Raw genomic sequence first — 26761 nt, 5'->3', positions numbered from 1 at the left:
TATGATCCATATTTCATTTTAAAGAAGAAAATTCTGCTAAAAATAAAGTAAACTTTTTTTTTTTAAATTGAAAAATAAAAACAACAATTTTCTTTCTTGGGCAACCACCTTAACTCTACAGATCGGTTAATAAAAAATTTTCAAAAATATCCTGTGCAGACAAGTACAACCAATTAAAAATAACAAAGGAATATTTAAAAGTTGTCGTTGATTAAACTTATTATCTCGATTAGATGAAAAAAAATTTCTTAAAAGAGGACAGTCGATTAAAAAAACTGAGTTTCTTTCAGGTAATTCAAAAAACCTAATTATTTTGCCAACAAACAACTTTATAACTAAGTTAATTGTAAAAGAAGAGGGCAGCATATCTGTGGAGTAAATCATATTTTGTCTACCAGATATTATTTAGTATCGGGAATAGAAGATATAGAACATTAGGAACCAGATAGTTTAGAGTGCAAGCAAGGTAAAGTAAAACCAGTGCGACAGATTATGACAAAACTACCAACAAAACGCTTGAAGATGAGTATAGAGGCATTTGAAAGGTGTGCTGTCGGTTATGGTGGGCCATTTTTAACAAGGAAATGAATAAAAGTAATCGAAACGTTATTAAACGTTATTTAAAAAAAATTCAAAAATAAAAAGCTACAAATTCAAATATAGTCTGATTTTGGTACTTTTGACCAATGTCATTTAGCTTGGGAATAACTTAACAGTGTAGATAAGAACTTGGTTAAGGTACAGTAAAAATATGGAGAAAAAGTGCATATTAGTTCTGGAGAAAAAAAGTTCCAACTGTCCCTAAGGCCGTTGCTAAGGAACTTTTAGATGTTTATCTCTTTTTAAGGAACAAAATTAGAGCAAACTTATAAATTTTTCTTCCATTGTTATACATTTTATTGTTTATAAAGGTTAAAATTTTTTTTTTTAGACTTTTTATAGTGGGTAGCCACCATAAAATATTTCTCGTGTAATTTTCTTTTCTCAAATAGTATCTATAAACAATTATTTGCTAACTCTACATTAGTTGATCAGCATCACAAAAATCTAGATTATTAAGCCGGGTGAATAAAAAAAGTAATTGCTTTTACTCGCCGTTTTTGAAGTAGCTGTTCAGCTTTACGTTTTTTTAAAAATTAACAGAGATGTTTTATCTGCGCATGTTTATCGACGAAAAAACTCGCTTTGCGCGAATATTTTTGTCTTGTGGAAATCCGCCTTTAAACTGCTTAGCCTTTCGCGATTAAAAATTCAAGCGAATTCGAGCCAAATTTTTGGATCGAATTCGCTTGAATTTTTAAATTCAAGCGAATTTAAAAATTCAAGCGAAAGACGAAATAATTTCCGCAAGACAAAATATTCGCGTAAAGCGAATTTTTTCGCTATGACGACACGTCGTTTTGACACTTACTTTCTTTAGTGCTACTTTTTTTTTCGTTATAAACAATAAAAATGGCAGCAATAAGTTTACGCTATATGTTTTACTAAAAGCATTTATTACTTTTTTAGCATACTCTCTACTTTTAAAGCATGTGGAAATTTCTTAATTATTTCAATATTTCTGTCTTTTGTATGTAAAATGTGATATTATTTTGTAATATAATAATTTATTATAAGTTTTTTTTATAAGAAGGTATAAGAAAATAAATACTAAACTCTGATACGAACATTTCTGTTAAAGACTTGTTACTGTTAGAGCGAATAGTAGGTTTAACTCCATGTAGTGTTTTTCTCGAAAAGATTTATCATCGTTTGGCCACTTGAAGTTTGGCCACCTTCTTATGAACTGTAACTTTCGGAATTGTCAGTGTGCAAAACTACATTAGCAAGTTCTCTATTTAAGTCTTGCTCCTTATTTGATGAATTTACTAATGTTTGCTAATGTTCAGAGTGAGTTCACAGAAAAATCAATAAGAACGCCAGGTTAAAAATTTTTTTTCTTGGCCACTTTAAAATTAACGTGCTTTTGCCTTTTTTTTTTTAATGTTGATATCAGGTGATATAATATTCAAAACTTGATTGGTTTTCGCTTATGGCGATTCGCAAAAAGTCGAAACGAATCCGACTTTTTTTTATAGCTGCAGCGAAATGCTGCAGTATAATTGCCAGAAATGTTTATCTGCGCACGCTTATCAACGAAAAAATTTGCTTCGCGCGAATGTTTCGTCTTGTGGAAAACGGCCTTAACTCCAAAAACGCTGAGTAATTGTTTAGCTTTAGATGAGTAAAAGTTTGAATTACTTAAGTGTTTATTTACGTAAAGCTGACCAATTACTAAGAAAAAGTACATGCTTTTTTTTTATTTACCCGGCTTATTGTTTTGTGATAAACCTTTTTATACTTTATTACAGGATTTTATTACAAAAGTTTTATTTTTAATGATATTTTGTTGAAATTTGGTTTTATTGTTTGATTTTTTTTTTTTTTTTTGCTAATAAATGTTTCTATTTTGAGGTAAAGAAAACTTCTGCATTAAAACTATTTAAAAAAAATAAAAATAAAAAATAGATTATATAATGTCGAAAGTTTTGGTTTCGATTTGTTTAGTTATTGGTCTACTGTGCAATCTGGAAACGTCTCTTAAAGTATTTCACACGTATTTATGTTAACAACGAATGCAGAGGTCATTCTATTGGTCGCAAATGTGGTAATTGTTTGTTTTTATTTTTTTGTTATAATGATGACTGTAGTTGGCTCGACACAAAATTTTTAATTATTGTATGTAAAAATAATTCGATTAATTTTTACCCAAACAAAGTATATACACAAAATGACTTTTAAAATTAAACTTCCTAAGAAATTATAGATGGTATTTTAAATAAAGAATAAAAACGGTCTTGAAAATTCTGAAAAATTTTAAAACCAAAAATAAACTCACGCAACTTGACTATGATTTAAATCATTCAAAGTAATGAGGCGGCGGTTTTGAAGATTAACGAATTATTTTATGGTAAAGTGAAGGTGAGGTTTTACTTAATAAATTTAGATAAATTACTTCTATATTTTTCTTTATAATAAATTAAAAGATAAGTTTTGTCTACGAAATAATTTTATTCCGCACATACTAACATTAAAAGGATTTTAGCTGTATATTTTTTAACCCCAACTCTGCATTATATCTTTCTTATCAAATGTGAAATAAAAATAAAATTATTATTAAATTAAAAATATCAAAAGAGCGTTTAAAAAAAGTTTGGAGTTAAAGAAAAGTTTGATTTATTAACACTCAAAAGGCATTACAAAAGCTGCTTCTTAAAAACGAATTTATCTATAGGAAAGAGGGGGTATTGGAGAACAGCTAAGCAGGAATGTCAAAATTAGAAAACTGTTATAAGAAAATGACCATATTTTTTGCTCATCGCTTAGTGTAACTAATTAATCACAAACTCTGAAAAGCAATTTTTTTAAATCCAATAGCAATTTTTTTTATAAAACCAAAATTTAAGGCAAAAACGAAACTTTTCGACATTACCCCTTCTGACGTGGGGTCATTCTAAACACACTGCAGAGTAATAACAAACGCTTGTTATTATTCTGTGTATGTTTACAATTACTGTTAACAGTGTTGATTTATAACGAATGAAATGGTAACTGCCATAATTAGGTGCAAAAATCACATACTAAAATTCGAGATGCGCTTTCTTCACTTGTGCACTTCTCGCATAATCAGGACTTACATTTGTAACACATAATCAGTTATTCCGTGTGCAGATCATAATACTTTTCATCAAAAATTAAACAATACCAATTTTTTTTTATAATCACTTTTGATTTCTCTTTTTCCCTTTGGTAAATGATCAGTATCAACTTGATACATTTGTTACTATATTGATACATTTGGTACTATATATACTGTATATTTGGTACAGTATGAAACTAATACATTTGGTACTTTGGTAGATAGTATCAAGTTGATTAATGTTCTTTACTCCCTTGTTACTCTTAGTAACAGTATTTTTTACTTCTTGTTCCATTCTACTTTTCTTTTTTCTGCTTGCATTCTAAAAAAGTTTCAATGAAGAACTAGTAAAAATGGTTTAAAGGTTTCTATTTTAAGTATTTTCTGGTTTTCTTTTTTAGCAAATAAAGTAAAGAAACAATATTTTAAAGCTAATTTGAATAACCTTATTGAATTGGTGCCAGTTCAGTCACTAAAGTCTAATTGGGCGATAGAACAAAACCATGAGGATACTATAGCAAAATAACAACACTTCAGATGTTTTGGATCTGTACAAATCTTAATGTAAAATATCAATTATTTTATGTAGTGAACAGGCCTGAGTAACACTATATGTATGATTCGTACCATTTGTCTGGGTTCCTGACCAGAATAATTCAATTTTATGATATTTAACGGATTAATACCAGCTGCTCCAAATCCATTGGCTGCTTCTTCAATATTGCTTAGGAAATTAAATATTTTTGTAAACAGTTCAACAATTTCGTATTGCAGCCGTAAAAATATCACATTCTCCGTTGCATGCAGAATTTTCGTTGATTCAACTTGAGTGAGTGGCACTCATATCAGGATTGCTTCCCCGCAACAATTAATTATTCATGCGTTTTCTTTTAAACGCAAATATTGGGGGAATATACTTTTCTGAAGCACTGAATGCACTAACAGCTGTTATTGTTAAATCCTATTCATTACAGATTTCCATCTCCACTTGTTTTAGTCTTTAGGGGCTAAGACATTGGAATTTTGTTGAAATTTGGAAATACCGGTCTCATCAACATTATACATATGATTTGCATCAAAGTGATAAGTTCTTTCTTGAATTTCCAGAATGACATGGTGAAATGTATTTTTATAAAGGAGTGATTCCAGTTTTTACCTGACAAATAAGATGTTCTATCTATAAAAAATTAAGTTTACGTAAACTTATATGCATACCTAAGATAAAATATTTATGAAAATTTTTTGAACACGTTGAAGCTTACTGTTCGTGTTTTTTTGGCAATATATATATATATATATATATATATATATATATATATATATATATATATATATATATATATATATGTATATATATATATATATATATATATATATATATATATATATATATATATATATATATATATATATATATATATATATATATATATATATATATATATACACGGATAATGTCTGTGACATGACTTATGGAATACTCAAATATTTGCTACAATGCTTCAGACGCATTAAAACAACAATTATCTCAAAAAGTGTTTACTTTACCATTATTAATTTGACGTGCCTCTTTAAGATGTATTTGTACAAATGTTTATCAGTCTTTACAGACAAGCAAGCTTCAACATTAATGCTATCTTTAAAATAATATTTATTTAGCAATCATTCGCATCTTTTTAGCATTTTTGCAACGTTTTATCAAATAAGCTTCTTATTTTGTATTTTTCTGATTTTTGAATATAAAGCAGTTTTGCTTTGTTTTTAAAGATTTCTTAAGACCTTCAGAAATCTAAGCAGATAAAATCTCTTTGGTATTTATTAACAAAAGAAAAATTCTAAAAATTTCAGAGCTATTCTGCTCAAAAAGTTTTAAGGAAAATGATTGTATTGTGATTAAAAAATGTTTTATAGATAATGTTTTTGTTGTGATTTAAATCGTTTTATAAATAATGTTTGTGTTGTAATTAAAATTTATACGGTTTCAGATTAATGTACTGTGTATACTTTTCTATTTAGAATTATCGCGTAGAGAAAAAAATATTATCGGAAAATGATTGGAGACGTCAAAATTAATTATTGCATCTTTTAATAATTAATTAGAAAAAAAAGTAGTTAAAATATTGTAACTAATAGCAACAAAGAGCTGACAATTCTAGTAGGTTGATTGTTTTTTGGTATCGTTTCTGTTAGGAATAAGCTGTAGAAAAAATGTTTAGTGAAAAAAAAATAATTTGGTAATAAAGGAAGCAATTCAAATTGAAATCTCCAACTAAATTGCTTTTTTTTTTCTAGATTGGTTATTTTCAATATGCCCTTTTGTAGAATATTGCAAAAAGTTTCAGTTCTTTCAGTTTGCCACCTATCAACAGGTTATTAGCAGGTTTTTTGATTTCTTGATATAATTGTTAAATGTGGTTTCTTTATATAGTTCTTAAATATATATAGTTGATTTAAATCTAAGAATCTGTATATTTTCAGGTTTAAATATACAGCTGAGAAAATAGTATTAGCATCACCTTTATTTTTTGTTCTAATTTAACAAAAATGGAAGTGAAACAGTTATTAAATCTACTTTATTTCTTATTATCTTCTACAACAACTAAAAAGTTTATAAATTGGTATGTTTAATTAATTACAAATGGAAAAAAAATAACAAGTATTCAATTTGTGGAGAAAATAGAATTAGCCTCATTTACGTTATATACAAGAAAATACAGAAATTTTTTTGTTTTTTCGCTCATTTAATATTTAATATTGCTTCCTGATTTTTTAATGATTTCAAATATGCGACTAGACAAATACTAATCACAAGATTTTGGATTGTTTCTATAGGTATTTCATTCCAAGCCTGTCTGATACGAGTTTTCTGCTCCAAATCTATGGGGAATAGTTCTAGAAAAGTTTCATAAACCTTTCTAGAAAGTATTCTCCATAGATTTTCAATTAGGTTAAGATCTGGACTACATGCGGGCCATTCCAATGCGTGAATATCTTTTTCTCTAAACCAAGCTTTTGTAAGTTTTTAATTATGGATAGTAGTAAGTGACTAGGGTCCCGGCTCCGGCCCCGGCTAAAATCAGAGGTTTTTGCAAACCCGGTCCCGGCTAAACAAACACAATTTGCAGGGGTTACTAGTCGGGGCTGAATTATATAAAATAATATATAAAAATATAATATAATTCATAAATATTTACAATGACAAATAAAAAAGAACAAAGTAGATCAGATGTATATATGGTGTCTTTAAAAGATAGGAAAAGAAGCAATGATCTTATAGAGAGTATGAGAGTAGTAATTATAATTATAGTGTGTATCAGAGAAGATGATAATGATGCCAATGATTAAGATGATGATGATGATCATTTTCATCATCATCATAATCATCCTAATCATCATCATCAACTGTATGCTTGATGATGATGATGATGATGATGATGATGATGATGATGATGATGATGATGATGATGATGATGATGATGATGATGATGATGATGATGATGATGGTGATGATGCTGACGATGAGATGATATATATACCTTTATGTAAAGTATATCAGGAATTTTAAAAAACAATAATATATTTATAAGGTATATCAATAGTAATGCAGCCCCGGTCACAAACCCGGCGCGGCCCCAGTCAAATATCAACCCCGGTCGCTTACTAATAGATAGCAGCATTATCTGGTTGAAAAGTGAAATTTTCACCCATCAATTCCTCACCATGTTCAAGCAGACTTATTTCTAATAAATCAATGTAGTCCTGTGAATTGATATTTGTTGAAATTCTTGCCAGTTGGAGTTTTCCAGCAAAGGAAAAAGCCTCCCAATCCATAACAGTTTCACCACCAAAGTTACCACTTATCCGAGTTTCTTTCTCTTTTCGAAGATTGTGCTAGTAATGTTGATCGCCATCAGGACCATCTAGATTGAACTTTTTTTCATCACTAAAGAGAACTAGATGCCACTCTTCCTGCCAAGACATGTGTTCTTTTGCAAATTGTAATCTACCTTTTTTATGACGAGCAGTGAGTTTTGTTTTAGTTTACGCTTTTTTCAAACTGTGTTTGGATCTTCATGTAAAATTGGCCTCACACGTTAAATAGATACAGGTAATTGTAAATCAACATGAATTTGAAATGCAGTCATGCGCTGAGCAGCAGCACGACATACAATAACTCATTTAGTACGATTATCAATTTTACGTTTGCCACCACTTCCCTTATAAGTTCCATAATTAACACCAATATTGAAATAATTGTTAACCACTTTTGGAGATTTTTTAATTTTCTTTGCAATTTCCCAATTAGATAATCTTGTATCTTTGTATGCTTTAATTACTGCTAATTCTTCATTCGTTAAACGCTTACCACGTTCCATTTCAAATTATGGTATTAAAAACCTTATGTTAAATTATGTTAAAAACTTTATGAGCACTGATTTCCCAGTCTTTATTTAATTTACAAATAATAATAAAAAACCAAGTCACAAATGCGTATTACCAGATCAAAATATACAAGTAAACTGAAAATAATTATTGATGAGGCTAATTCTATTTGTTACCGCAAATTTCAAATATTGTACACTTTATGGTTTTATTAAAACCGTAATTTAATTATGCTATATTATAATCTCAAAAAAGTTGTTGTTTGTAACTATAACTATATGTGTGTGGATACAAAAGATGCACAGCACAAACTTGCTTACAGATTTACAAAATATTGGATCAGTACATGGTGAGGCTAATACTATTTTCTCCACTGTAGTTTCCAATATGAACTGAAGAAAATATGTTGCATAAAATTTTTCAGCTTGCAATAATATAAAAACGTTTCAAATGAACTAGAATAATATTTATCGACACCTGCTGAGTCGTTATCTCAATCTTTTGAATATTTATCGACACCTGCTGAGTTGTTATCTCAATCTTTTGAATATTTATCGACACCTGCTGAGTCGTTATCTCAATCTTTTGAATATTTATCGACACCTGCTGAGTTGTTATCTCAATCTTTTGAATATTTATCGACACCTGCTGAGTCGTTATCTCAATCTTTTGAATATTTATCGACACCTGCTGAGTTGTTATCTCAATCTTTTGAATATTTATCGACACCTGCTGAGTTGTTATCTCAATCTTTTGAATATTTATCGACACCTGCTGAGTTGTTATCTCAATCTTTTGAATATTTATCGACACCTGCTGAGTCGTTATCTCAATCTTTTGAATATTTATCGACACCTGCTGAGTTGTTATCTCAATCTTTTGAATATTTATCGACACCTGCTGAGTTGTTATCTCAATCTTTTGAGTAAATTAAGAGGTGTTTTGAAATGTTATAATTTTGACTAAGCTAAAATTTTAAAGTTGAAGCATTATGGTTAAAGTCAGAACTTCCTTTTTTTCATGCTTAAGATAATAACTTTTCGCAACAACAGTTTACTTTACAAAAAATTCCAAATATATTTCCCCTTTGACCCTCGTTTAGGAAGTTGATTTTTTGAAATTAAAATGAAATTACGCCAAGTAACTTTAAATCAATTTCAAAAATTTATTGTAAAGTAGATCAAAATGTATTTAAAAAGTTCAATCTCAATCATAAAATCATTTTGTGTTCAAGTGTAATGACGTCATGTAATAAAAGCAACTCACTTTTATCGAGAAAGTTGTATATTTAACATGATTACCATTTCCATGAACACCAAATATTTTTAATCCTTTCAGACAAGTTTGATCATGAGTTACACAGGGATTGTTTAAAAATTCAAATACACTTTTCACACGTTTCTTTTTTTTTCCTCAAGCAAGTTATAATTATGACTTTTTAAAAAAAATGTATATTTTTTTTATTACCAAACTGATTAAAAAAAAAAATCAAAATATTCAACTTTTACTACAAAACTTATTTTTCATTAATGTGAAATATAAATCCTTTTTTTTATAAAATAAATTTCTTTAAAAGAAAAACGAAAGAGCCTGATATTTCTTTTGCGAAAAAAAAACACACATTCAGTTTACCTTTAGCCTAATTCTTTTGTTGAATTTATTGGGTTGCGTTTAACGATTGTTGAATTTATTGGATTGCGTTTAACCCTTTCCCCTTAAATCATTTTGCGCAATGCATTTTGGTACTTTTAAGTACCAAAATGCATTGTTTACTCTCAGTTTGTCAAATATTGACGATACTGAGAGTATCACGGCGATCTAAACTGAAGGCCTTGCTATCGCGCAAACATCGTATTTGACTGGGGCCTATTTTTTAAACGGCGAAAACAAAACAAAAATGTGTTTAAGTAATTTTATATTAACTCAAACTTTTCACTCTCAAAACGTTTTATTTTAAAATAACAAACTGAAATTCCAACAAAATATTTCTTAATTTATAATTTTCTCTCAAATTAATCAAACAAAAATAAAATAAAGATAAGATCAAAGTCATGCCATATATATATATATATATATATATATATATATATATATATATATATATATATATATATATATATATATACACACACATATATATATATATATATATATATATATATATATATATATATATATATATATATATATATATATATATATATATATATATATATATATATATATATATATATATATATATATATATATATATATATATATATATATATATATATATATATATATATATATATAAGGAGTATTATTTATATTAAATCAAAGAGCATTCCTTTTCCAGAAGATCCAGTAATGGTGAAATTCAGAGTTGAAGAAAAAAGACTTTATTTGTAAAACACAAGTTAATAATCATATACATAAAATTACAATAAAAAGTTTGCAATAAGATTACAATAATAATTTAAGAATTCATGACAATTTTAATATTTTTTGAGCTGGTTCTTTATTTGAACGAGAAGTCAGAAGTTTACATTAATTATTTAAAAAATTATTTGAAAGAATATTTCCGTGATGTCGATGCATCTCAAAGTTGTAAAACTCTGATACCATCATTAGAATATTGCTTAATGAAACTCTGCATACTTGATCCTTAATCACATTAAAAATTATAAAAGAAAATATTACCCATTGACAGGTATTATCAGTGGGAATATTAAGTCCACCACGGTCAATTGAGTCTATGTATTGTCCATATTTTTGGTGGTAAAAAGTGGTTTTTTCTAGCAGTTCTTTTTCTGATAGTTCGATATCTTTACGAGTACCCCGATATGTATATAAGTGCCATATTTGTATCAAGAGAAATAAGAGATTCAAGATCTGGTAAGTTGTAGAATATCTCAGCAGAGGACTCATCAAATAAAAAGCCGCAATTTGGACAAGAATGGGTTGTATCAAGACTTATGTCAACAACCAGGTTATCAAGTGACAGTAAAAGCTTGGCTCTTGAAATATTTAATTTTTCAATCACCTGTTGTACTGTTATAAAATATGGGCCTCCGGAACTTTGTCGCAATTTACTAAACTCTTTTTCCAATGGATCAGTAGAAAACTCACTAAGAATGACATATTGATGTGAGCTATTCAATAATGATCAACATAATTCAACAACACCGTTGCAGGTGTGGTAAATTGATTGTGCAGTGTCACAAGTAAGTTGTTTCTTTCTTTTACCTTGCTTTCCAGCCATCTTTAAAGCCATATTTCCAAAATTTGAAATATCGTCCAACCTATTATCATTTGGATCTCTAATTACTGCTTGAAGTTCATCATTAAATTTAATATCTGCACCTGTTCCCTTAACATTGAGAACTTTCCACCACAATACAACAATGTTAATAAAATCTGCTGTGTCTTGTCTTTCTTTTATATGCTGCAGTCTTGGATGGTTAATCAAAGCATGGTAAGTTTTGTCACAAAATATCCTTAAACAGGTAGAAACTGACTGCCTCTCAATTGGCTTTGGAAATATTGAAACCTCGTTTAAATTAGATAATTTAACTAAATTTTTGGATTCAAGTTCATAAAGATGATCCCATTTGTGCTACTTTATGTACTCCTTTATCATAAAAAATAAGTTGACCAGTTTTTTTCAGTAAGCCAATTATTTCTAATGTTTTTAAGCAAACGAACATAATCAAAGATTAAGAAAATACCATCATTAGTCAACCAGGTTTTATTTGGAACTGTTCTTTCGAAGATTTTAAAAAATGCCTGATTAATTCTATTTCCATCACATATTATGGCTTTGACTTGACCCAATGATTCCTTTATTGATTGGATAGTAATGCTTTTTTGTTCGAAAAGAAATTGCGAGTTTAATTTACTTATAGGTATCATTTTGGTAATGAACGATGGTCCACCGAATAAGCAATTAACCATTAAACCCAATACAGTTTTTGCAAGAGAAGTTGAATCATCCATTGCTTTTCCAAACAATGTACAACCATGATATAATAACATTTTTTTAACATAAACCTCGTCATGCAATAACAAACAAAGTTTCTGTTTTTCTTCAATAGATTGGGAAATATTTGTCAAAAAAAGCTTTTCGTTTAATTTAGAAACTTTTGAAGTTATTCTTGTCAAAGTTCTTACAGAAGGCAATTGGTAATCTGTTCGCAATTGATTATACAAACTTCTGGACGTAGCAAAGTACTGAAATAATGTGTAATACTGAAATAATGTGTAAAAATATTGTGTAAAAAATACTGTGTAAAAAAAAATGTGTAAAAAATAAAAAAATAATGTGTAAAAAATACTGAAATAATGTGTAATAATATTGATAAAAATTCTACAACTCTTTGATGACTGAAACTGGCCATTGGTACTGTTTTAAATGCTTGGAAAACACTCTACCATACTCTTCTCTGACTGATAAGGATTTTAAGGTCACTATAAATGGTGCAAATACTTTTACTCATAATTTATCTTATGACAACTTCATCTAACCTAAATGATCTTTTTCAAAATAAACTTGACAATGATAATATTAATTGTAAATACTGTGATACAACAGAGTATAACAAAGCTATTAGTATTGATTCAAAAACCTATTTACATCTTAATATATCATCCCTGGAATATCACCTTGATGGTCTAAAACTTCTGCTTTCCCTTATGAATAATAAACCCAATACCATTGCTATATCTGAAACTTGCTTAAATCACAACAAAACACTTAGAACTGGTATCACTTTAAATGGCTATGTCTTTGAACGTACTGATTTTCATTCTAATAAAGGAGGAACTATTATATATATAAAATCTGAATTAAATTATAACTTGAGATCAGACCTCAAAATTGAGAAAAATAAAAGAACTAGAATCAACCTTTATTGAAACTTTACTGCCATCAGAAAAAAATATTATTGTAGGTTGCATTTATTGTCACCCATTTATGAGCACAAGTGGGTTCAATATCACTTATATAAGTTATCACTAGAGAATAAAAATATAGTACTTTTAGGAGACTTAATCTTTTAAAATATGACTCTTGTAATGATGTTTCTAACTTTCTAGATCTTATGTGCTCTTTCTCTCTCTTCCCATTAATTACTCAACCAACCAGAATTACTCCAAAATCAAAGACACTCATAGATGATATATTTGTAAACTTTCACAGCCAAATACTAAATCAGGCAACCTCACAGTATGCCTTGCTGACCATCTTATTCAGTTCATATCCTTTCCATGCAAGAACTTAAAACAGTCTCATCCCAAACTATATCGTAGATGTTTTAAAAATTTTGATGAAAAAAGTTTTCTTAAAGACCTTAAAGAAACTGATTGGCTTTCAATAAACCAACAAGGGAACTATTGTGCTAATCACTCTGCTTCTAAGTTTTTGGATGCACTTAAAAGAATACTTGATAATCATGCCTCCATCAAAATGTCTACCAAAAAAGCTAATAAATCTTTATAAAAGCCATGGATTACTAATGGAATCATTACTTTAATACAAATTAAAAATAAGTTGCACAAGAAGTTTATAAAATGTAAAAATGAGACTTTAAAGCTACAATACTTTCAAAAATTCAAATATTATAGAAATCAAATTAGTAACCTACTGCAATACTTAAAAAAAAACATATTATTCAACCTACTTTAATGAAAATTTAAATAACCTTAAAAACACCTGGAAAGGAATAAGGAGTATTATTTATATTAAATCAAAGAGCAACAATAATATAGATAGTTTAAATATTAAGAATAAAACTATAACTAACAAGAAAATAATTGCAAACACATTTAATGATTACTTCTCTTCAATTGCAGATAATCTTGCTAAAGAAATTAAACCTCCTAGATTTTACTTCAGCCACTATCTAAAAAACCAAAATCCTAATACTTTTTTTATATCTCCAGTTACTCAAGAAGTAAATGACTATATCTCTTTCTTGAATCCAAAAAAAAGCACCGGACCCAATAGCATTCCTTCAAAAATAATGACCTTAGCATCTCAAGAATTGAGGTTCCCCTTAAGTATTATAATAAATCAATCTTTTCAATCAGGGATATTCCCTGACTTATTTAAAGTTGTAGAAGTTGTTCCAATTTTTAAAAGCGGCTGTAAACAAGATCCTTGTAACTATCGGCCTATATCCTTACTCTCAAATATAGGTAAACTAATTGAAAAGCTTATGTATACCAGGCTACTTAGTTTTTTAAATCTATCAGATAGCTTATATAATCTGCAATTTGGATTTCGAAAGAAACACTCTACTAACCAAGCACTCATAGATATAACTGATACCGTACGCGAGGCTTTAAATCAAAAACAATTTGCTGTGGAGTGTTTGTTGATCTGCAAAAAGCTTTTCATACTGTCAACCATGAAATTCTATTATCAAAGCTGTATCATTATAGTGTAAGGGGAACTGCTTTGAACTGGTTTAAGTCATATCTAAACCATCGTCCACAAAGTGTTACTATTGGTAATATCTCATCCACTACTAAGTTTACGTCTATAGGTGTTCCTCAGGGTTCAACTCTGGGTCCCCTTCTTTTCCTTATCTACATAAATGATTTAAACAACTGTATTAAATACTCAAAGATGTACCATTTTGCTGATAACACTAACCTTCTGATTGTAGATAAGTCTTTAAAAAAGTTAAATAAGTACCTAAATTATGACCTGGCATCACTGGTTCAATGGTTGCGATCAAACAAAATATCTTTGAATGTCAAAAAAACTAAATTAGTTCTATTTAAACCTCAAGGCAAAAATAAAATAAAATATCTGGGCATATTATTAGATGAAAATCTTTTGTTCATTCAACAAATTAAATCCATATCAAACAAACTAAGTTGAGCAAATTGAATGCTTACCAAAATAAGGCATTTTGTGAACTACGAAACCCTTGCGAATATTTGGCATGCTATTTTTAACTCCCATCTACGCTATGGTTGTCAGATATGGGGACAAAGTTCATCCATTTATAAAAAAAACCTTATAAATCTCCAGAATAAATCTTTAAGAATAATTCACTTTCAACCTAACAGTTTTAGTTCTGACATACTATATAATCTTTCTAAAATTTTAAAGCTTGACGAACTTATCTACTTATCAAATTGTGTTCTTGTATGGGACAGTGTCCACAATAATAAGCCCATCTGTTTTACTAGCTACTTTAAATTCACAAATGATATTCATAGTTATAAACTTAGGTCTGTATCTTATTGTAGTCTCTCTATGCCTTTAAAACAAACACATAAGAATGGTATAAAGTCAATCAAGTATCAATCAATTCACTGTTGGAACTCTCTTCCTGTTGAAACTAAATAATATTCTCCAAAATGACAAATAGAAATGCCTTCATAACCCATGTAAAAAATTTTATCCTCAATAAAAATAATCAATGAACTATCAGTTATGCAATCACCCCCAAGCTATTCTCTATAACTAAATTTTTAATATACTAAAAGTATAAAACTCATAAATAAAAATAAAAACAACAATATAAAACCAAAAAATGGAAATAAAAATATAAAACTCATAAAATAAAGCATAAAAATATATAAATGTTCACTTAGTCACAACCAAATACCCTCATTTTCATCATTCTGTAAAGTTTATATGGCTCTAAAATTTGTGGCATTGTTACTAAACCATGTAACATGTAATAAATAAACAATAAAATATTTTCTATGCAATCGCCCCGCTTAATTCTTTATAACAATTTTTTTTAATTCTTTTTATTATACTTAAATGTATATTCAATGTTTCTATTTCCTTATAAAATACTATGCTTAAAAAATTCTGGTACATAACAAAACTCTCCTAGGACTTCTCCTTCTTTGACTTTTCTTTCCAAGTCGTTAAACTTCTCTCCATTTTCTTTCCTTCTTTTTACCTGTTATATTTTTTGTTATTGATATTATTATGATTTTTATACTTTTTATTTTGCATTATTATTAATGGTTATCACTATTATATATATAGATAAATATATAGTAAAATATATATCTATATATAGTAAAATATATATATAGATTATACTTTTTTATATTACTGTATTTACTACTATTATTACTATTTATTACTATTATTTATATTATTATTACTTATTATTATTATTATCATTATTATTATTATGCTATAATTTATACCATCATAGGTCTTTACACGTCATCAGTTTATAACTGTTTGTAAATGTCCCGCACGATATGCAGTTATTATTAAAGTGAAAATATATTGATTTGATTTGATTTGAAAAGATCTAATAATAATTTCTTTAGAATAAATCTTACTACCAATACACTGTGAACCCATAGAAGCTATATGTTCTTGAATTACAATTTCTTTACTTCCAAGAATCAAATTCTATAAATAACGTACGACTTCTTCTAATATTGACCATGCATTAATTTTGGAAACTCTGTTTTTAGAAATTGTAGAAATTTTAATTTTGACTCAGTAGTGATAAGTTTCAAAATGCAAATCGTCACTAATCTTGATTAAAAAACATGGAACCCCATTTGAATAAGCTTGTGATTGCAAATGAATAGTGTTATTAATCATAAAACATACCGATGGAATACCTAAGTCTCTTTCATTACTTAAAATAATTTTTTTCATTTCAGCAAAAGTTACTCAATCTTTTTCTAAAAAGGTTGATAGTTCATCTTGAGCGAAATTTCAAGAACACGAAGAAGCACAATTTGTTGAACGTAATGGAGGAGATTGAGTGGGAATTTGACAAGAAGGTATGCCTGGCCAAACAGATGGTGGAAATTTAGAACAATATTTTCCTCTGACTTGTTGTTTTTCAAAATTTATCGGCCAATGCAACTCACAAACTACAGTGTCATTAGGTACATTTAGATTTGCATTTGGAATTACTTTAATCCACATTTGTTTTTCTTCTTCATTTTTAGGAAATCGATATACTGAGATCTTCAAATTATCCGATTTCTTTTTAGCAGATAAATAGTTTGTAGTACAGCCATAAATACAACACTTTTTACCCATATTTCAATATAACGAAAATGGCGATTATAGTTAAGAACAGTTTAAAATACGCCCCCAGTCAAATACGCTGTTTGCGCGATGGCAAGGCCTTCAGTATAGATCGCCGTGAAATGTTCTCAAAACGACTGAAAAATCTGGCCGCTTTTTCGCAACTAAATATTATTTCCGTGGTCAGTAATCGAGAGCGATCGCCGTGGAGAGTATCCATAAGAGTTTGTTACTGAATATTTTAAGTTTTATTTTTTTCCATACCTAATATAAACTTTCTGTTTAGTTCTCTATATGGATAGAGTAACTTTTGCGGTGTCACAACAATTGCCATCAAAGCGGTGTCACAACAATTGCCATCAAAGCGGTGACACAACAATTGCCGTCAAAGAAAGAGAACTATCATAATAAACATCTAACATCCAAATGTTACCCAACTGAAAAACAAACAAAGAAGTGGAAGTTTTGCATACTGTGTACCTTAATACTTTATCAACTCTGTAAAATATAAAAACTTAACTTTTTATGCATTTCCTAACAATATCATGAATTTTTGAGAGATTTAGCTGCACAAACTTAATAGACTTACATACTTTAAACTACTTTAAACTGGCTTTAACTCATAGAGTATATTTTAAGTATTTTAAAGGTGGCAAGAAAACTTACATGAACAAAACTCCAATTATTGAGCGCTAGTGTAGATAGGTCATAAACATAGATCTGAAAGTCAACATCAAACCAACATACAACGACATTTAAAGTACAAAACAAAAATAAAAATTACATCAAAAAGCTAATATTTTGAGTACGCAAGGTTGAGGTTACAGTTGTATTTCTTAATTAAAGCACAAAAAACCTCGTTTTCATAGTAAAATCTAGTTGTACAAAAAAGTCTTTATTTATATATAAATAACAAAATCAATTTTGCTTGTTTTTGTTTTCAATTTTTAGTTTTAACTGATCAGCAACTAGTTACGAACAAAAAAATTTATTTAAAAATTTAAGAGTCCTTATTACAAGGAGGGTGGGGGAAGGGTTAATAAAAGGAGGAAGAAAGGTAATTTTAGTCCAAATCTAATTGATGGGGGTGGGGTTAAATAAAAGAGGGGAAAAGTAATTGTTTCTTTCATGCATAATAAAGTATCAAAATACTAAAACTGAGTAAAAGAATTCCAATATGACAAAAGATATTGAACATAAAAGACCAAAAAGTACAATGTCTAAAACATTTTTTTCTTCTAAACTATATACATCTCGGTACTATATTTTTTTATATAGTTTAAATATATACTGTATATAAACTATATAAAAAAATTCAATTTAAGTTAGAGAGGGGCTTATCGGAACAGTGGGGCATAACGGGACAGTTATGTCTAAAGCCTTATATCTCAGCAAAAAAAATTTTTTTTGCAAAAATTTTTTTCAAAAAAAAATTTTAAATTATTGTTTCATTATTGTAGGAAAAAAAAATTAATTTTAGAAATATCAAAATGCATGAAAAATAACAAAATGCATCAGCAAGTTTTCAAAAAACAAAATATTTTTCTTAGCAATACAACGGCAAAAGATTTATCTTGAACTATTGCTAATTTGCTTTATTTATAAAAAATTTATACTTTTCAGAGAGTATTTTTCATCTTTTTTTAGAATCTGGTTTTAAAAAAGTGGAATTGAACTTTTTGAATAGTATTAATTTTGGTATTTCAATTTAATTTCAGATTAAATTTAATTTCAGACTTTTGTTGGGCATATCGGGACAACAAGTTATTTATATAATTGACTATATTACTACATTTACTACAGTTTTTAGAACATTTTCTTAAGTTTGTTTGCTTAAAAGTATTTTATAATAAAACGCAAAAAGTTTTTTTTTATTTTAGTAGTTATTTCTTTTTTGTGGTGTATGGGTGTATGGGCGTTTAACTTGTGTTAGTATGTTGTTTTTTTGAGAGTTTAATGTCTAAACATGTTTAAATGATAAAATGTCTTCATTTTTTATCATTTTTAAAGCTTTACAATTAATAAACAACTGCTGTTTTTAGGGTGAGATACCGACCCCAATCCCCCTCCCCTCCTTCATTAATAAATATTTTGTTCATTTAGTCGGAAAATATAGACCTTTAGGCAAGTCAGTCAGCAAATTTTAATAAATAAGGCTTTTTTTTTTTTTGGTCAGCAAAAATTTTAATCGCAACCACCTCCCTACGTGACACCTACTCGCGCAGGCCCTGGGTACCAAAGTCTACAAAAATTAATTATTTAGAGCCAACAACGACTTCAATACGACTCTTTCGTACCGTTAATTCAAAGTTAAAAATGAGTAAAAATTGCTCCATATCATTTAGAAGTGTTCCCATAAAGCTAAGTTTTTATGCATAAATATAAAATTTAAGGCAATATTTTTAATGATCAGTAAGATTTGAGTCACGTAACTATTGAGTATTCATGAGTAAGTTGTTATAGTGTTAAGTAAACTGTTAATTACGACCCATAATTAAAAATTAAATAATGCTATTAAGTTTCTAACATCAAGGGTTATCTAAGAGAGCAACACATAAAACCATAGTTAAAATCGCAAAGTCTTTGATTATTATTTAACGAATACTATCAGCCAAAACTATGGGAACGCATGTTAAAGTTTATAAAAACATTACAGTACACTGATTACCATCTCAGTTTTAATACGAAAAAGTATTAGTTTAATTGACTCAACCATAATACTCGCTTCCTCTGCACTACCATCCAATTGTACTATCGGCTAGCCTTTGCAAACTCCAAACGTGACTTTCGATTAATTTTACGATAGGGATGGTACATGATAAAACAGCTCATCCAAATGTTGCTATAAATTGTTTTCTGAAATGTCGAATTCCAATTTTTCAATTTCAATCTCTGAATTGTATCTCTAGTACTAGCAAGTGGATTCTTTTTAATGCACTAATAACTCTACAATCAGCATGATGGGTACTTTTCGTCTTCTTAAATGTACTTGTCGTCCCCCTAAATGCTCAGTTTCAACAACACCTTTGGTTAATTATTTCCTAACTAACCGATTCATAATCGTTTTTGAAACTTGATACTTTTTACATAAATCACTTTGTGTAGATCCAACATTATTATGCTGCATTATACTTTGAAAATAATAAAACTATAGCTGAAAAGATGACAAAATGGCACGTAATAAATATAATAATGTTTTCAAAAAGAAAAACTTTTGATGATTACACAGGCAAACAAAATTCCACTTTTTTACTTTTTTTATTTTTTTATTTTTTATGTTTTTACATATAGCATTCTTGATTCTGATTTCAAATATGCAATCCTTTTTCTTCCATCACGTCAAATTTTAAAGATATCAGGGTTCAAATCCCAAATATTTGGGGTAAAATATCTAATAATGTCAAAAAAAATCTTCTTCAAAAGTATGTCCACCTGGGTCTCAAAAGAAGTGTTTTTTTACAGAGGCTTCAAAAAAATGTTTGTTTGTAATGAAAATAAATATTTTTCGTTTTATTGGTGAAAAACATTTTTTTAAAGTCTTTTGATACTCTTTAGCGTTTTTACACTATATTTTTTGCCAATAAATTTTGAATAAAAATGTTTATGTTTTTTAAAATCTCTGTAAAAAAACGTTTTTTAAGAGACCTAGGTTGATATTCTTTTGAAGAAGTTTTTGACAGTATTAGGGATTTTACCTGATTTTGTTGGCCTGTGTTATACAAAATTTTACTTTAAGTTTTTATTTATAACTGTTTTAATTATCACAAAAAAACTAATTATAAAAACATCGCGACTTTCTTAACAAAAACCACGATTCGAAATTAAAAACTTACGGAAATATAAGTTAATTTATGCGGAAATATAAATTAACTTATGCAGAAGTATAAATTAAAAGATGCGAAAATATAAACTAAAATAAGAAAATTATAATCAAAAAATATAAATTTGAAATTATGAAGCAAACTTTTTAGTTTTTATTTACGCATAATTTAATTTATATTTCCACATAATTTAATTTATATTTCCACATAATTAATTTATATTTCCACTTAATTTATTTTTCCGAATAACTTATTTTATATTTCTGCTTAATTTAGTTTATATTTCCGCATAACCCTGTATAATTAAATTGCAGTGCTGTTCAACAGTTTGTTGGTATAAAGAAAAAAGGTCCTTTTGTTTTGATATGTTACAATTTTTATAATGTTTTGATTCATATAAAAAACAGTTAAAGCAGAGTCATACAAGTGAGAACAAAACAAGAACACATTCCACATTTATCAGCAAATAGGATACCTCATAAAGATTTATAAGTTGAAATCAATTTTTAATTATTTTAAACGCTTTTATTTTATAAAAAAGTATTTTTCTTTTAGAGTTACCTTAGTTCTGGAGAAAAGTCTACATTTTTTAATATGAAGGGGTAATTGGGGCACAGTGAATCGGATTTCTTTATTTTTTAAATTGAGCAAAAGTTAAAATATGTATTTTATTTTTTTCAAGGCAAAAGGATTGAGATATAAGTCTATCATAATAATAAATCACTAAAACCCAAATAATTATTATCTAACGGCTCACAGAAAGGTTTAAAGTGAGTTGTGTTATTCACTGTGCTCCAATACTGGGGCCCAATGAATCAATGAACGCAGCTGTGAATTAATGATAGTGAATAAGGGTATAGCCAAATAACTTTGAGGCCGTTGGAGTTAAGACACAGCACACTATACTTTTGGCACCTTTATTAATTAGATTAGTATAAAATCGAAAAAATACACATTTTGAAAATTGAGAAAAGAAAAAGAACTTTAATGATAACAAAACTTATAAAAACATTAAAAAATTAAAAAATTATTCAAATATTTTTATTCATAACATAAAACTAATAAATTCATTTTTATGTAGTTTGTTTGTAAAAATGCATGAATTTAATCTTTGAGATGATTAATGGGCCATAGTGAATCAAACTCTTCCATGTACCTTGATTCACTGAGCACCACCTTAACAAATTAAGTTTAATTCTAATTTCTTGGGACATGGTTGTTGTTAAAAAAAAAGCCAAACTACTAAATGGAAGCATAAATATCAATGATTCAAATAAAATACTTCAACATTTAAAGTTATTTCAACCATGATCTCCATAACAAACATAAGGAAGGTAAGAAAATTTACTTTAGCTAGCTAAAAACTAAAATTACCTACCAAAAATTAGTAGTCAAAAATTATGTGGTAAAAACTATAAATAAAGATGGCTAATATATGAGCACATAATATGATTAGATTATCAAGATAAAGAAAATTCTAATTTTTGAAAAAATTGCCTCTTACTCAGTGTGCCCCTCGATCCACTGTACCCTAACTTCCCTTAATTTTTTAACGTTATTTTATATATTACTTTAATATTTATGATTATTTTTTTAATCAGAAAACAATTTTATGTATTGTTATATGATAATTAATAATAACAATAATACATTAATCAATTAACGAATAACTCGTGCGTGTTTTTTGCAAGTTATTTGTTTAGAATGGTTATTCAACCAAATTTTGAACCTTTTTGTGTGACTTTTTTTGGTCTCCACTCTTTAAAAAATATCAATATATATTACGGTAATAAAATAGATGTATAAATGTTCCGAACAGTGTATATTGAATGTAAAGTTGATAATATTGTATTGTTTTTTAGTTCGTTTTGGTATGTTTTGTTATACATATAGTACAAAATACAAGGGTACACATATCAAATAAGTTTGGTATCTACTTGTCAAGTAAGAAAACATGAAGCTTAAGTATATAACGTGGACTGTTGCAAGTTGTGTAGCTTTGTGCTCAAATACCAATGTGTTTAGAATTAATCATGGTAGAGTTATTGATTCAAGCAAAATATCATTAACACCTTCCAAAATGCAAGATCTATGGAAAGGTATAGAACAAAACAAATATGTAAACCATATTATTTGGGGAGATAATACACCAACTGATCCAATTAGTGTGGAGTTACAGCAAAAAATTGAAGAAAAAATTATTCAAAATAACAAAAACTATTTAAAGCATCCAAATGACTTTATTCATGCATTGTTGAGCTCATACGTTTATAAAAACTCTGTACCAGGAGAAAAAGTAGAATTTAAATCAGATGATAAAATTAAATACAATCAGTATTTAACAAATTGGAAAGTTCAAAAAGTGTACAATAAACCTGAAGCTGGAAAATACTATGCCGCCACCTTCACTAACGAGTCAGAATACCAGATAGTGCTTGCTCATAGAGGAACTACAGCAACTATTGAAGATATATTCAAATCTGATTCCCCTATAAGGACTGATATTATTGGGGTATTGGGAAAAGAAGTAGTTGCTCAGTTGGTACAAGATTACGTTGTTACTAAAGAGGTTGTAGCATACGCTAAAGAAAATGGATATCAACTATCAATCACCGGCCACTCTCTTGGAGCTTGGTTAGCTGAGTTCAGTGTTTATTTTTGTGCGGCTGATTTTCTTTATCCAGCTAAAGCTGTTACTTTTGATAGCCCTGGATCAATAGGTATTAAACGCTTTTCTTCTAATATTGTTAACCCAGACACTGAAAAAAATGCTGGTAACTTAGATTTAGTGACTTATCTATCTTCACCTAATTTGGTTAATACTTGTCATGAGCATTTAGGTACATCGTATAGGTTGTTTCCAAAAGTAAAAATACCTGAACTACTTGTAAAAGCTTTTGGTTTGATTAATGTAGTCAAAAAAGTAGATATAGAACCAATAAGTTCAATATTCAGTCACAGTCTTGATCCCATAATTGAAACTTTTAATCCGGTAACCGGTAAACCAGAAGAATATCAACTAATAAAAAACTGGCCTGCTATCAAGTATACTCCTAAAAAACCAACAGGTTTAAATGTCGTCACTCAGTTGTTTTCTATAGCTAGTTCAGAAAATACCAATAAAGAAGGACTTGATGCAAAAGATAGGATAAGTAAAACATTATCTTCTCGCACTCTTATCAGCATGCTAAATTTATTGGGGGATATTTTAACTGGAAGGATTGACCAAAGTCAACAAATAGAATGTTGGAAATATCTAAAGCAAATTCCTGAAGGCGAACTCCCCGAGTCTCATATCACAAACCCTGAAAATGAGTTCGGTTTGAAATATAATAGCCGTTATGAAGTCGATAAGGTAAACCTATTCAAAGATAGAATTGATAAACCATCATTACGCTACCTGAAGGCATTGGCAAACCAGCGAGAAGATTTTTCGTGCAAAAATCCGCTAATTAATAAACAGTTGAGTGTTATTCGTAAACAATATGTAATTAAGTCTGACCGTGATAATACTAACCCAAATAAAATTATAGAAAGTAACGGAGATGAGGATTTGACCGTAGAACAGTTAAACAACTGGTTATCAATTTTAGTTGCTGTAGATCGTGAGTTGCAGTTTACTTTAGACAATGATAATCAAGGTCAAAAATTTTCTGATGCTGTTACACAGAGCTATCAAAAATTATCCAATTATGCTAACCAAATATCACCAGATCTTGTATCAAAATCATCAGGTAATCAAAACAAAGATGATACATTTGAAAGAGTTCAAAAAGCAATTAATGATTTTAAGAATCTTGGTGCAGAAGACACAATAAAACATGATTTCATCGCTAACAAAATCACAAGTGATAAAGTTAACAATTGTATTCGCACAATGCATTCTTTATCTAATCATTATATGTATAAACTTCACGATGGTAAAATAGCTCGTGACTTGTTACAATCATGCAAAGAAATTGCTGAGAATTGTATTCCTTATAAAGAAGGATCAGAGCTGTACTTTAATAATCTTGAACCACAAGCAATATACGAGATACTTCCAAAATGTGATAACCAGCCCGAAGAGATAGCAATTCTTTATACAAAAATAATTTACCATTTAGGCAGAACTTACATATATCAAAAACCAGGTACAAGAGAAGATGCTAAGAAGTATTTTAAGTTAGCCGAATATTTAGGGAAAAAGTTTGATCTTTTAGAAGGACACTTGAGTGTTCGAAGTGGACTTGGAATAATAAAAGAAGACGCAATTGATGCTTCTATTAAAGCGGGCAGTTACAGTGTAGCTCAGGCTAAAAGCAAGTACTTAAAAGCCATAGAGTTGTATAAAGAGCTTAAGTCTAATGAAAAACCATTGCATGATAATCCTCTTGCACCCCAACAAAAAAAAGTAGTGCCAAAGGATGATCCTTATAACAATATTGAATGTAATGAACAAATTGTAAAATACTACGGCAAACTTGTTTCAATTACACCAAACCCAGAGGAAAAAGTTCAATATACAAAAGAAATTATAGAATGCACAAAGTGCTTATTTGATAAACTACAAGAAGTGCAAAATAAAAAAAGTGCCTCTGTATTTAATACATTGGGCGATGCTTTACTTAAATTAAATGATGCTAATGTAGAACCGAGTGAGCTAATGAAGCTAATGCAGCTTGTAGAAAAAAAATTAGTAAATGAAAGTAAAGAAAAAACAGGTGAAAAAAAAAGCAACTTAGAAACTATCTATTTACTATTTGCTGATGCAAATAAAAAAAGCTCAAACTATGATTTCACCAAAGCAGATAGTGCAAACGGAATGATGAAGGTACGCAGTAGACAAATTGCTGTCTCACCTAAAAAAAGAGATTTGATGTTAAAAGAAATAAAAGAGCTAAAAAATGAAAGAGATACCGTAAATAAAAAGATTAATAGAGAAATAGATTATGGCAATATTGCACTAGTCAATAAATCTCAAGAAGATTCTCAAGAGGAAACTCTTACAATTGTCTACATACCGGAAAACTACGATTTTGAAAGTTACGTTGAACGTAAAAAAAAAAAGTTGTGGTAATCAGTAAAATAAATTACAGAACAAAATAAGACATTATAGTTTACAATCCCGAGTTGATAATTTAATTTTTACAGCTTTTATTAATTTTTGAGTAATAGTTAAAAGAAACCATAATAATAGTATTTGTAGCAGTAATAGTATTGTTTTCACAATTTAAATTTTTATTATCATGATAAAGTGTAGATTTTTATATACAATAATTAATTTTATCTAATATACATTTTTAATATATTTCATTAGTACAAATATGTGCATTTCATATTAGCAAATTAGTGCGTAATTATAAGCACAAATCAGAACTGCAAAGCATTTTAAAAATCTTTTTAAGCGTGAATCTGTTGTTATGCGCTGCAAGAAATTTCGAACACTAGTGCTGATACTTCTTTAAAGTCTTTAAAATTTTAAACTACCAATCACTAGCTTAGGTGCGAACTTGTATCAATAAAAATCTACAAAAATCTACATATGGCACTGTTGCCTTATATATAGATTTTTAATAAATTAACTTTTTGCAAGTTAAAAACAAAAAGGAAACAACTTTATTTTGGCTAAAGAGCCGTTATCTGTAAAAACTAAACAATTTTAAAGAAAAAAAAAATACTTAACAGAAATTCTGACAAAATGTCAACAGAACTTTTTTTTTTACATATTTTATTTTTGTGTAATAAAAAAATCAATAAACACAAAAAACCTTGTTCTAAATTTTATTGTTTAAGATTTGCGTTTCTTCAAAAATCGAAAGAATTTGGATCAATTTTTCTTATTTATTCTAAGCTTTAAGATGCAATAACTGGAATTTTAAT

The 26761-nt window shown here is 28.3% G+C and overlaps 1 protein-coding gene and 1 long non-coding RNA gene across 8 annotated transcripts; one reads left to right on the top strand and one right to left on the bottom strand.

Annotated features, from left to right (window-relative positions):
• The first annotated feature begins 1678 nt into the window (after nucleotides 1-1678).
• LOC136089291 (uncharacterized) lies at nucleotides 1679-26172 on the top strand. Of its 7 annotated transcripts, none has more exons than XM_065815214.1 (5): nucleotides 1679-1923; nucleotides 2548-2647; nucleotides 5696-5834; nucleotides 5972-6048; nucleotides 22762-26172. In XM_065815214.1, exon 5 carries the CDS (start codon nucleotides 22854-22856, stop codon nucleotides 25956-25958), a length of 3105 nt encoding a protein of 1034 aa, XP_065671286.1. In that variant the 5' UTR covers nucleotides 1679-1923; nucleotides 2548-2647; nucleotides 5696-5834; nucleotides 5972-6048; nucleotides 22762-22853; the 3' UTR covers nucleotides 25959-26172. The 7 variants fall into 7 exon arrangements, with proteins under 7 accessions (XP_065671286.1, XP_065671285.1, XP_065671284.1 ...); XM_065815213.1 differs by lacking the exon at nucleotides 1679-1923 and adding an exon at nucleotides 2256-2284; XM_065815212.1 differs by lacking the exon at nucleotides 1679-1923 and adding an exon at nucleotides 2293-2454.
• On the bottom strand, nucleotides 3390-5383 carry LOC136089292 (uncharacterized). The gene is made up of 2 exons (XR_010642930.1): nucleotides 5228-5383; nucleotides 3390-4856 (listed from the first exon to the last, which is right to left on the bottom strand). It is a non-coding gene; the product is annotated as an uncharacterized LOC136089292 (long non-coding RNA).
• Nucleotides 26173-26761: the final 589 nt, after the last annotated feature.

This window comes from Hydra vulgaris, chromosome 13, assembly GCF_038396675.1.
Source record: "Hydra vulgaris chromosome 13, alternate assembly HydraT2T_AEP".
NCBI lineage: Eukaryota > Metazoa > Cnidaria > Hydrozoa > Anthoathecata > Hydridae > Hydra > Hydra vulgaris.
Note: the sequence above shows the minus strand (reverse complement) of the source record. Positions and strands in the feature narration are given on the sequence as shown.